Here is a 13,201-nt window from a genome sequence, read left to right as displayed (position 1 = left end):
AGGCTTCTAGTTTTAGAAGGCTGAGCCAAAACTACACCTTGCCTAGGGATCAGCCCCACTCTTTTCTTCGCATAACTAAATCTGCATTTTCAAATGCTGTCAATCACATTTTTCTTAGAGCTGAACATCCATTCTGTAATTCTCTAAACCCTTTTTCTTGACCTCATTGCATCATTCCACAGGTCTTGCCCCAATTTTATCTAGCAGCTACCCATTTCTGGAGTCAGGATGTGAAACCTCTGTTCCTCTGACCTCATTAAGCTGGGGTCCTTCTAAATTACCATTTACCCTATTTGGTAACACAAAAAATAACCATACTTTTTAACTGTACACTCATCTAACATGATTCGAGAAATTCATAACCAGGCACTCAAATATCCTTGTAGCCTAGAAAAGTGAGTAGGGTAACAATTTTTGCTTTGTAGGGAGAACTACAAATTGATACCTTTTAATCTGGCCATTTTTTAACGTTTAGCTCCATATTAACAGAGAAATGTAGTCAGTATTTAGTAAAATAAATGTATTTTGAAAAACTTTTTAGGAAGCTGCAGAATGGCGACTGAGTGCTTCTTGATAAGTTTGCAGTGTTAGTTCTACATAGGCTCCCTTCTGTGCTTCTGTTTTTGCAAAGACCTTGATTAAATTTATTCCCTCAGCAGCCTGATCCTTGGCCTCTTGAGCCGACTGGCCGTCTGGATGGAGTATGTGAGACAGCTGGACCAAGCTGGTTGCATCATCGATTAAATCTCTCTGAATCTGGTCAATCAGCAAACCATCAATCTTTTTATTATTTACAAAATACCACACCATTCCACCAAAGTATCTTGTTGAACATAAAAGGTCATATTTTCCATTTTTATCTATATCTTCATAGGTCTTGCAATGAACCTTGATATACTCAGTGGAATCTGGCTCAAACTGGGCAAAGCAGTGATTGAGGACATCAGCATGCCTGTCCTGACTATACACAGTCCTAAGATTTTCTTCCTTGAAAATTATTGGTGTCAAAACTTTACGACCTTCTTTTGAGAAATAAACTTGTATCATCCGGTCCCGTTCTTCCCAAGAGGCTTTGTGTAGTGTGCCACTTGGTTCTCTAATGACAAAAAAATGCTCCCGGTGTGGTATGCTATATGATATATCAATAAACACATATTTGGTTGTTTCTGTTCCTTCCAAAATCGTATCTTCAGCTAACACATCATTCATTGGTACTCACTCTTCCAGAACCGGTGGCATTTTTAATCGTACTTTAGCTGCCTCAACTGCCTGTCTTGTAGCCTCTTCCAAGTGTGCCTGAGTCATTAGCTTATAGGTTGGTGGCTTCAGTTCTTGCACAGCTGATTTAAAAGTCTTCTGCAAGTTCAAGTCTGTCATTTTCGTGAGTATGCTTTGAACTTCTTCATCCATAAATGTAGGTTTCTTGGTCTCTGGGCTACCAGATTCTGCGGTCTCGGAGGTGAACTGGCAGTGTGGCAGCCCCACCTCAAAAGAGAAAGGTAGCCGTTGGAGCAGGCCACCATGCCAGGGCTGGATTCGAGCCCGGAAACAGACCCTTTCCACGCCTGCAGAACCCCTCAGGAGGCTCCACAGTGACACAGTGGTTCTGAGGGGCGCCATGATTATCAGTGCCACATTTTCTTAATCCAGTCTATCACTGATGGACATTTGGGTTGGTTCCAAGTCTTTGCTCTCGTGAATAGTGCCACAATAAACATACGTGTGCATGTGTCTTTATAGTAGCATGATTTATAATCCTTTGGGTATATAGCCAGCAATGGGATCGCTGGGTCAAATGGTATTTCTAGTTCTAGATACTTGAGGAATCGCCACACTGTCTTCCACAATGGTTGAACCAGTTTACACTCCCACCAACGGTGTAAAAGCATTCCTATTTCTCCACATCCTCTCCAGCATCTGTTGTTTCCTGACTTTTTAATGATCGCCATTCTAACTGGTATGAGATGGTATCTCATTATGGTTTTGATTTCCATTTCTCTGATGACCAGTGATGATGAGTACTTTTTCATGTGTCTGTTGGCTGCATAAATGTCTTCTTTTGAAAAGTATCTGTTCATATCCTTTGCCCACTTTTTGATGGGGTTGATTTTTTCTTGTAAATTTGTTTAAGTTCTTTGTAGATTCTGGATATTAGCCCTTTGTCAGATGAGTAGATTGCAAAAATTTTCTTCCATTCTGTAGGTTGCCTGTTCACTCTGATGGTAGTTTCTTTTGCTGTGCAGAAGCTCTTTAGTGTAATTAGATCCCATTTGTCTATTTTGGCTTTTGCTGCTGTAGCTTTTGGCGTTTTAGTCATGAAGTCCTTGCCCATGCCTATGTCCTAAAGGGTATTGCCTAGGTTTTCTTCTAGGGTTTTTATGGTTTTAGGTCTAACATTTCAGTCTTTAATCCATCTTGAATTAATTTTTGTATAAGGTGTAACGAAGGGATCCAGTTTCAGCTTTCTACATATGGCTAGCCAGTTTTCCCAGCACCATTTATTAAATAGGGAATCTTTTCCCCATTTCTTGTTTTTGTCAGCTTCGTCAAAGATCAGATGGTTGTAGATGTGTGGTGTTATTTCTGAGGCCTCTGTTCTGTTCCATTGGTCTATCTCTGTTTTGGTACCAGTCCCATGCTGTTTTGGTTACTGTAGCCTTGTAGTATAGTTTGAAGTCACGTAGCATGATGCCTCCAGCTTTGTTCTTTTTGCTTAGGATTGTCTTGGCAATGCAGGCTCTTTTTTGGTTCCATATGAACTTTAAAGTCGTTTTTTCCTATTCTGTGAAGAAAATCACTGGTATTTTGATGGGGATGGCATTGAATCTTACACTTGCACAATTACTTATCTACCTTAACACTATGTTCATCACACAGAGATTATCTGATGACCTTTTGTCCACTTCCCCTACCCTTTTACTAAATTTCAAGCATTAATAGCACTGTAATGGATACTCTCAGGTCCCCCTAAATCCCTCCAGGACCAAAAAATTTATTCTCCCAGCTGCTAAGAGTGCTGTTGGCTGTCAGCCCTCTCCAGAAGTTTCCCTCTGCCAAAGAGGGCTGCTTTGCCCATGATTAAGCCCTCCCCCTTAAGGGCAGTTCATATCCATGACTAAAGGAGGATGTTGTCCCCAATGCCAACTCAGGACAACCCTGAGGGGGTCAACCCAGTTTCAGAGTTTCCTGTAGGGTCAGCCTAGGCGTTAGAAAGGACTTGATGGCAGTCTACCATCATCCTCTGCACAGTCCTGCTTCTCTCCCCAACAGGTGCTGATTCAGAGAACGTACCCTAACAAACTCCTGCACGTAAATCTCCACCTCAGAGTCTCTGCATCCCAGGATGTCAAGCAACTAGAACCACCAGTATCCATCAACTAAGAAACTACATATCTAAGGTTATTAAAGACACTTAGAGAGAGGGAAAATACTAGTTTTTTAAATTCAGAAACCTTGTAAATGGTACAAGCCTTCAAAAACCAGTAAAGAATATTACTTTGCTAGACAAACTAACGAAAACACACCAAAGCTGCTTCAGTAAGTTCAATCAATATTTTCTAATATTCCACCTTTAATAGTTCTAAATGACCCCAAACCAATCTTAAGAATAAACACAAAAACTAGCTTTTACTCTACGTACTTACATTACCATTTTAAAACTCTTTACCCTTCATGTGAGGCTACTAGGTAATCTGGCTAATTTAAAAATACACACATAGGTTTTCAGGAGGAGGTGGGGATGGCTAATGGGTACAAAAAATAGAAAGAATGAATAAGACCTACTCTTCGATAGCATAGCAGGGTGATTACAGTCAGTAATAACTTAATTATGCATTTTAAAGTCAGAGTACAATTGGATTGTTTGTAACATGAAGGACGAATGCTTGAGGGATGGATACCCCATTATCTATTATGTGATTATTTTACATCACATGCCTGTATCAAAACAGCTCATGTGCCCCATAAATGTATACACCTACTATGTACCCACAAAAATTAAAAATAAAAAACTTAAAAATATAAACAGGCAAACAAATAAATACCAACAACCTGGAGAACAAGAAAAATAATCCTGTCACTCACTTGTTCTTTCAAAAATAAACCCTATTTAAAGATTTTCAAGTCTAAATCTTCTGATTACAAAAGTAGAGAGTAAGGGAGAAAAGAGAAGGAAGGAGAGATTTTCCCCATTACTTTAACACATACCTATTTCTCTTTCAAAGACTACAGGCTAGTCTTTTTTAAGCTACATTAAAAAAACAACATGTGTCCCATACTACATTTTTTTTAAGGAAACTTACCAGAAAGGGTTCCCGATCCAGACCCCAAAAGAGGGCTCTTGGATCTTGTGCAAGAATTCAAGGTGAGTCCATAAAGTAAAGTGAAAGCAAGTTTAGTAAGAAAGTAAAGGAATAAAGAATGGCTACTCCATAGGCAACACAGCCCTGAGGGTGGCTGATTGACCATTTTTATGCTTTTTTTTTATTATATACTAAACAAAAGGTGGATTATTCATGAGTTTCCTGGGAAAGGCATAGGCAATTCCCAGAGCTGAGGGTTCCTCCCTTTTTCAGACCATATAGGGTAACTTTTTTTTTTTTTTTGAGACAGAGTCTCGCTCTGTCGCCCAGGCTGGAGTACAGTGGTGTGATCTTGGCTCACTGCAATCTCCACCTCCCAAGTTCAAGCAATTCTCCAGCCTCAGCCTCCCAATGTTAAATATAGTGAACCCCAAGTTTCTCTTCAAAGAATCAGTATGTCAGTATGTTCAGCTCTCTTATTCTTTGATTCTCCATTTTAAAGTTTAACTTCCTGGTTCTCTTCGCCCACTTGCTTCTAGTTTCAGTAAATACTTTCCCACCAGTCCAAATCAGTAGTTCACATCTGTTCCCCTGGTCACCTGCTCTGTCCTAACTCATCCCGATCGCCTGCTCTGACCTAAGTCACCTTTAGTTACCTGTTCCTAACTGTCCTTCCTGCCAAACTATTCACCCCACCACTCTGGCTCATGCCCCTGCCCTCTTTAAAATAGCCAATCGTAATTAGTTTAGACTGTGCAGTCCAACCCTAGCCAATAGGGGAACAACACAGCAGTAGGGAATACCTGCGTCAGGAAAAAGAACTCCTGCCCCTCCCCTGTCCAGGTGTGCTCTCGCCATTGTTCCACCTGTGAGGGGCACCCTTTCTGCAGAAAGTAAAAGTTGCCCTGCTGAGAAAATTAAATTTATGTTCGAGTGCTATTTCTTTATGGCACTGGGGAACAAGCACTTTGCATTTCTAATACCAAGTAGTTGGGATTATGGGTGTGCACCACCACATCTGGCTAATTTTTGCATTTTTAGTAGAGACAGGGTGGTGCCATGTTGGCCAGGCTAGTCTCGAACTCCAGACCTCAGGTGATCTATCTGGCTCAGCCTCCCAAAGTGCTCAGATTACAGGCGTGAGCCACTGTGCCCGGCCATATAGGGTAACTTTCTGACATTGCCATGTCATTTGTAAACTGTCATGGTGCTGATGGGAGTGTAGCAGTGAGGACAACCAGAGGTCACTTTCATTGCCATCTTGGTTTTGGTGGGTTTTAGTTGGCTTTTTCACCTCAAACTGTTTTGTCAGCAAGGTCTTTATAACCTATAACTTGTGCTGACCTCCTGTCTTATCCTGTGACTTAGAATGCCTAATTCACTAGAAATGCAGCCCAGCAGGTCTCAGCCTTATTTTACCCAGCCCCTATTCAAAATGGAGTCACTGTGGTTCAAAGGCCTCTGATAAAACTGTTTCCATGGAACTAGCTCACTTATTAAATATTACTCTGATATTTCCAAAGCAGTTATCTATTTTGGTGTAGCACAAAGAACACTAGACCAGGGGTATGAATTCCTGGGTCCCAGTGCTGGTGCTGGCATGAACTTGTGGCATCTAGTGATAAGAGTCCACTAGATTATTAATTAAAGGCATTGAGTGGTTAGTTACAGAGACCCAGATTCAAGCACAAGTTCTAGCACTTACTAGCCATGTAACCTTCAGCAGGACATTAAACCACTCTAAGCTTAACGCCGCATCTGTAAAATAGAGGTGATCATAATGGTGCCTACCTCATGGGACTGCAGGGGAGATTAAATGTGACACTGTGGGTAAGTGCTCAGTACAATCTTTTTTTTTTTTTTTTCTTTTGAGAGGGAGTCTCACTCTGTGGCCCAGGCTGGAGTGCATTGGTGTGATTTAGGCTCATGGCAACCTCTACCTCCCAGGTTCAAGTGATTCTCCTGCCTAAGCCTCCTGAGTAGCTGGGATTACAAGCACCCGCCACCATGCCCGGCTAATTTTTATGTTTTTAGTAGAGACGGGGTTTCACCATGTTGGCCAGGCTGGTCTCGAACTCCTGAACTCAGGTGATCCACCCGCCTCAGCCTTCAAAAGTGCTGAGATTACATGCATGAGCCACTGCGCCCAGCCCAGCACTGAGTCTTTCTCACTGCAAGTACTGATAAAAGTGAGCCATTACTATGAGCTATTTTTCCATCTGTGTCTACCAGAATCCAAGAGCTTTGGAGAGAAGCGGTGCTTCACATATTTTTTAAAATGGTGAATATTAAAACTCTCTAAGGTGTCAATTCACTGCGTTTTATCAAATTTATATTCTGGATTTCCACAGAAGGTTTTGTTGGGGGGAAGAAAAGAGTGCCTAAGAAAGTTTTAAGAACATTAGACTAGATGATCTTATAGCTTAAGCCTTACCTTTCTGTGAGCCTATGGCCTCTCTGCAGGGTGGCTTTTCTCTTGGAGCAACCATTTACACACTAAAATAGAGAAGTGTGTCTTGACTGTTTCAGACATACCTTCTTTCTAACATATCACCAGCACTGTATCTGCAGGTATTTCTGCCACTGCTCACACATACAGTAGCAATTGATGGCCTATAGTCCTTTATGACAACTCTTCAGGGGACAAGATACAGCCAATCAAGGGTACCACTGCACAAAAGCATGTCACACTATTCTCTCCTGGTTTCCGAGTAGCAGTAATCCACTCTAATCAGAACTGCCAACCTAGAGAAAAAACTGCCATGCAGTTTTCAAACTAAGGAACAAGTAGCAAGGCAGGGGGTGGCGGGTGCTGCTGGAACTGATGAAGTGGGGACCAAAGAGAATGTCTTTGTGATTGGAACCTGAGACCTTCAATCTCCCCCTACCTCTTGAGGCCAGCCCAACTGAAGAAACAAGATTTAGGCTCTAAAGTAGCAGAAAACATTTTTTGAGATAAAGACTCTGTTATTAAACCTAAATATTCTCATGGTTCTCCTTCTTTAACATGTTGCATGTGTACATCCACATTAACAGTCAAGTCAAATACTGAATCCCCACTTTCCCATTTCCAGATCCAATCATGGTAGGCATATTCTTCAGTCCTGGGTAACTGAGATTTCTCACTCCTCAGGTCTCAGCCTAGATGTCTCCATTACTAGGAAGAATTCCCAGAAGAACTTGTCTTTTTGTTCCTCAAGACTACAAACTCCGTGAAAGCAAGGTCTACATTTTGTTCACTGCTACATCGCCAGTGCCTTACACAATGAGTATCACATAATAGTCTGTATCAGTCAGAGTTCTCCAGACAGACAGACAAGAGAGTATTTACTAGGGGAATTAGCTCACGCAATTATGGAGGCCAAGAAGTCCCACAGGAACCCATCTGCAAACTGGAGACACTGGATGCCAGTCGTGTGGCTCAGTCCAAGTCCAAAAGCCTCACAACCGGGAAAGCCAATGTTAATTCTTAGTCTAAGGCCAAAGGCCTGAGAACCTGAGAGTGGCGTAGTGGGGGCTGCTGGTATAAATACTGGAGTCCAAAGGCTGGAGAGCCTGGAGTTTGATGTCAAAGGGCAGGAAAAGAAGAGTGTCTCAGCTTCAGGAGAAAGAGAGAGAGAGAGACAGAGGAAATCACCTTTTCTCTGCCTTTTCTGTCTATCTGGGCCTGTAGGCAGATTGGATGTTCCATATCCACACTCAGGGCGGATATACCCCACTGGTCTGTCCACCTACCCACATACTGATCTCCTCTGGGAACACCACACAGACACACCCAGAAGTGACACTTCACTAACTATCTAGATATCTCTTAATCCAGTCAAGTTGACACTTATAATTAACCATCACATAGGCCCTTAAGAAATACTTGTTGAGTTTCTCATCCAAAAGCATAATAAACAGCATAACAGCATTCAGGCATTCACCTTTCCCTGAAGGTGAGACATTTTTCAAAGCAGGTTTCTTTTTCAATTTTTTTAATAGGGAAATTTTAATTCAAAATAATTCTTATAATCAACTAGTTACATCCTCTGTTCTTTGTTAAGGACAGGAGGAGTGATATAGGTAGGTTATTCTGAAAACTAAGAAGGATAAGGAAATATCTTGCCTTGGAAATTTTAGTCAATCTTATTAGCAATATGGGTGGGTATGAATTTAACTTGTATGTTCTGCCTTGAAACTACTAACCTTTCTATGGCTTAATTATCACAATATCAAAGACAGATTAAACTGCAAAAAGTCATTGCATTTACTTTTCATTCCACATTATCAATACATAGAAATATTAATGCATGCTACCCAGACCTTTCTAGGAAACCAACTGCTCTTTGGGGAAATGTAAAAATAGTGAGGGCAGTGAGGATTTCCACACTTCTTGTTTTTAGACAGAGTCCAACTGTGTTGCCCAGGCTGGAGTGCAGTGGCACGATCACAGCTCACTGCAGCTTTGCCCTCCAGGGCTCAAGTGGTCCTCTCACCTCAGCCTCTCCAAGTAGCTTTACAGTTGCACATTACCACACCTGGCTAATTTTGTATTTTTTATAGATACGGCGTCTCCCTATGTTACCCAGGTTGGTCTCAAACTCCTGGGCTCAACCTCCCAACTTCCACAACTCTGAACCTGCAGAGCAGGGCTATATTAAGATGACAGCTCAGAGAACTGGTTCCAGGTGCAAGATTAAGTCAAGCTGAGCCAGCTTCCATTGATTTCCTCTTCTCAATACCATGGTAGTAGAGGGGAAAGGCCACAGAGCCAGACATTGCAACTACCACTTAAACCCATAACCCCTAAGAATCCTATTTCCAAGTACAAAGCACCAAACAGCATCACAGGGTCTAAGGTCTCAGTCTGTGAGGGACAGGCCATATTTCAGGTCCCCATCTTCACATTCCCTCCATTTGATCTTAAACATTGGCACCTGGGAAACTCTAAGCAGGTAAAGGAGAAATTAAATAATGACAAAGTTGGACTGTTTAGTGAGGTTAATCAGAATCCCTGTATCTTAGACCCAAAGTGTTGAAAACATTGATTATTTTGATATATGGTCATAAGCTGCACCTCCAAGTTTGGGCAGCTATGTCTCACTGTAAGTGAGGCCAGACCGGGGTGAATGGGTTAAGGTAAGTGAAAAACAATGTGACATAGTGAAAACAATCAGAGCTTGAAAACTAGAAACATAATACTTACTCTGCCCCAACCAGCTATACAAACTTGGACAGTTACTTCACTACTCCGTGTCTCACTTTATCTTCAAAATATGGAGCTTTAGTAAATGATTTTGTCCCATCTCCTCCAGTTGCTAAATCTTAGAATTCTACAAATCCCACCACATCACTATTGAAAATTAACCAAATGAGTACTCATGGAGTACCATGTGCTTATTACCTAAGCACTTTGGTTCAGTGCAATTTTAACCATGACACTTGCCCTAGATCATCTATCACATTAGTAAAGATACATCAAAATTTTCACAATGGGTGCCCTGAAACACCCTAGAGTTTTCCACTACAGAAGAAGTAATAAATAGATACAATCTGTTGCAAGGCAATTTTGCAAACATACCAGAAGTCTTTTTTAAGCCACAATCTTTGATCCATTTAGTTGTAGAAATGTTTGTAGTTATAAAAAACTGGAAGGAAACAATACGTCCACTACAGACTAAATAACAAATTAAATTGTTTATATTCATTATAATGGTGACTTAGAATATTTAACAATAGGCAAATGCTCACACTATAATATTATGCAAAAAATGCAAGATGCAAAATTATATACATGGCATGACCATAATTATGTATAATATGTGTATGTATAATGCCTTATATTATGAAAGATATATGTATGATATTTACAAATAAGTTTAGGAACACAGATAATCTGTGAATAGTAGTTATCTCCAGGTGTATTGTATTTTATTCTTTGGTGTCTCCATATTCCAAATTCTCTATTATAGCATGCAATAATTATAATTAAATAATTTTTTCATATATATACAGGACTGCAGGATACAAAACAATGAAGGTTTTAGCTTTTTTATGCCTATTAAATGCATTAGGAGTTCAGGGAGCCATCACTATGGGCTGAGGGGGAGCTAAGCATAGAGTTTTGGAGGGGGTTCACTTGACAGGATGTTTATCACACAAGGAGAATTTAGGTTTATAGTACAGTGCTTAAGAGCACAGACTCTAGAGCTGGATTTCCTACGTTCAAATCTTAGCCCTGCCACCCTGCTGGATGAGGTTAGGCAAGTCACTCCAACTCTGTGCCTCAGTTTTCTCATCTATAAAATGGGGTACCAGTTCTTTCCTCATGGAGTTATTGTAAGAGCTAAACAAATTCATAAAGGAAATAGTTTCAGGACAGTGCCTATCCAACACATAGTAGCAATGCATAAGTGCTAACATAATTATTAGAAGGGCATCTTAGGCAACATAATAATAATAGTTCACCCTTTTGCTAAATTCTTACTATGTGTCAGATACATTACACAACTCATACCTCATAAGTATATGAAGGATGAACTAGCATTATGCCCAGTTTATAGATGAGAAATCTAAGGCACAGAGAGGTTGGCTTCCTAAGGTAAGTGGCTGAACCAGCATTTGATCGCAAGCAAATCTGTTCCAGTGCCCATGCTCTTAACCATGGTGCCATGCTGTAGGGAGCGGGAAACAATACTGCCCCTGGGCAGACAACTGCCTTTTGAGGAGCAGGAACTGCCACTGACAGAGTGCATGGAACTGAGTAATGACAGCCAGGCAAGGGAGTCAGGGCCTAGTTCATGAGGCAAATGGGAGCTCATAAAGAATTCTGAGCAAAGTCACTATAGAACAAAAGAGGGATGTAAGGAAATGAGTCTGGCAGAGAAACATGGGATAAGTTGGCATGAGGCAAAAGAGGCCGTTGAGAGAGAGAGAAAATACTGCAGGCAAAGCAGGTAGTATGGTGATGCGGGACTAAGCCAGGTGATAGCAAAGACTTGGACAAACCAAAACCACTTTGAAGGGAAAATTAAGAGAGCTTACAAATAGTTAATACTGGGAATAAAAAAGGAGGGGGGATGTGGAGGGGACAAGTCACATCTCACCAAGGACTGGACAAAAACATGTTTCCTTGTATTTTGATTTCCTTAAATGTTGTTTTGTGCAATTACTTATTTTTAAAGCATTGTTTAAAAACCTAACCAAAGGCAGCACAAAACAAAGCACCACACACACAACACTGTGTCGTAGAAAAAACTGGGTTCTTGTCACACAACCAGGAAAAGTTAGCCACACATATACTTTGAAGGGTGAAGGGGAACAGAATTCATTGGGCAAAAAAGAAAAAAAAGAAAACCTCTCAACAAAGTGAGATAGGTTCCTTTTCACAGGAAAGGAGAAGCCAGGCTCCCCCGCAACAATGCAAATGGTGTGAACTTCCCAAGGCTCCACCCTATCCTCCCAGCGCACATGCCAGTCAGAGATTCTCCGGGGATACCTTTTTACTTGGCTGTCTCAATTGTACTCTGTATAAGCAATGCTTGGTGACTGAAAAGGCGTACTCTAGTAAGTGACAAAAGTAATTAGCAAGGAATCATGGAGCATAAACATCTATTGTGTAAAGGAGCAACTTTTTACAAAATCAAGATAAAAGAACCCACTGATGGCTACTACCAACAGAGCCCAGGTCTGATAACATCTCCCAGCATAAAGGCAAGCTGATTTACCCCTTGTTTTAAAGAGGCAGCCAGAGTTTGCCAACAAAAATATGTGATTGATCTACTTAGCTCACTGAACTGAGGAAAACAGTGTGCCAAAATCATGTGTACTCACAGATTACTCCTTCCAGGACAAAGCAGTATTGCATAAAAGCCTATCCTTCAACCTAAACGTTCACACTCATTAAAAGGGATGAAACCCAGCAGTACTCAGCATGCAGGAGCTTAATGAATATTATTGGATTGTGATGACACAGACATGAGTCTCAAAAGAATGAGCTCTTTTGATGGAAAAGAGAAAGAAACATAAAGAACTATAAAAATGTATATGCAGTGGCTAAACTCCAATTACCAGCTTAGGCCAGGCAATTTTACTACATTATGCCTGCATTAACATTCCCACTCTCAACTTAATGCTTTATTAACCTAACTGATAATGTCCCTCTTCACTCAGGGTTATTAGCAAATACAAGTCTGTTGAGATTGGCAAACTAATTCATTCATTCAACAAATATTCCTGGGTACTTACCATCACAGGTAACAAATAATGATCTCTAACTAGTCTTTTTGTTACTAATGCGAGAGAGGGTCTAAAAACCAGTGTACATATCTTAAAAAAATCCTTAGTGGGAAGAGACGAACACCCTAGAGAAAAGTAACAACACTAGCTTCATCAAGTAGTCTGCTGATGACTCACTGGTTAGCTTTAGTGGATACGTACATACTCAAAAAGCACAAGAATATTATTCTACTGTGTCTCATTCGTGGACTGGAGCCAAAGTCAAGATAAGGAAAATTTTTATGTAGTTGTTTATCCAAATTGTCTTGTCTGTTCTACCTTCAACATCACTGCCTAGGGGGAACATTGGGCCAGGAAGCCATAGAGGTTCATGCTCCTGGAGCCCTGAAAAGTCTGGGAATAACCTAAGCAGCAATGCAGCCTGCCTGACTCAGGAGAGCAAAGCACACCCAGAAAATACAATGGGAGCAGAACAAAGATTTGGCCATATAAGCTGACTGTTAATATTTTTTATTTTCTAAACTTATTTTTACCACTAGGATCTTATATAAAAAAACTATCAGTTCATGTCTCACACGTCTGAAGTAAGGATAGTTTATTATACCCAATTTTACTGCCGTAGAGTATTCTGAACACCTTTGGGCTTAAAAACGAATCACTTTATATTGAATAAGCACCAT

The 13,201-nt window shown here is 40.7% G+C and overlaps 2 protein-coding genes across 3 annotated transcripts in view; both read right to left on the bottom strand.

The window, feature by feature from the left end:
- FAM160A1 (family with sequence similarity 160 member A1) overlaps positions 1-13,201 on the bottom strand; it is a 270,817-nt gene that overhangs the window by 113,631 nt on the left and 143,985 nt on the right. The gene's annotated exons all lie outside the window — the stretch shown is intronic.
- On the bottom strand, positions 506-1,620 carry LOC117086021 (28S ribosomal protein S22, mitochondrial-like). The gene is given in 1 exon segment (XM_033215484.1): positions 506-1,620. A coding segment is annotated over 1 exon segment (1,083 nt). The 3' UTR covers positions 506-537.

The sequence above is a fragment of the Trachypithecus francoisi genome, unplaced genomic scaffold, assembly GCF_009764315.1.
Source record: "Trachypithecus francoisi isolate TF-2019V2 unplaced genomic scaffold, Tfra_2.0 Lachesis_group1, whole genome shotgun sequence".
Classification (NCBI taxonomy): Eukaryota; Metazoa; Chordata; class Mammalia; order Primates; family Cercopithecidae; genus Trachypithecus; species Trachypithecus francoisi.
Note: the sequence above shows the minus strand (reverse complement) of the source record. Positions and strands in the feature narration are given on the sequence as shown.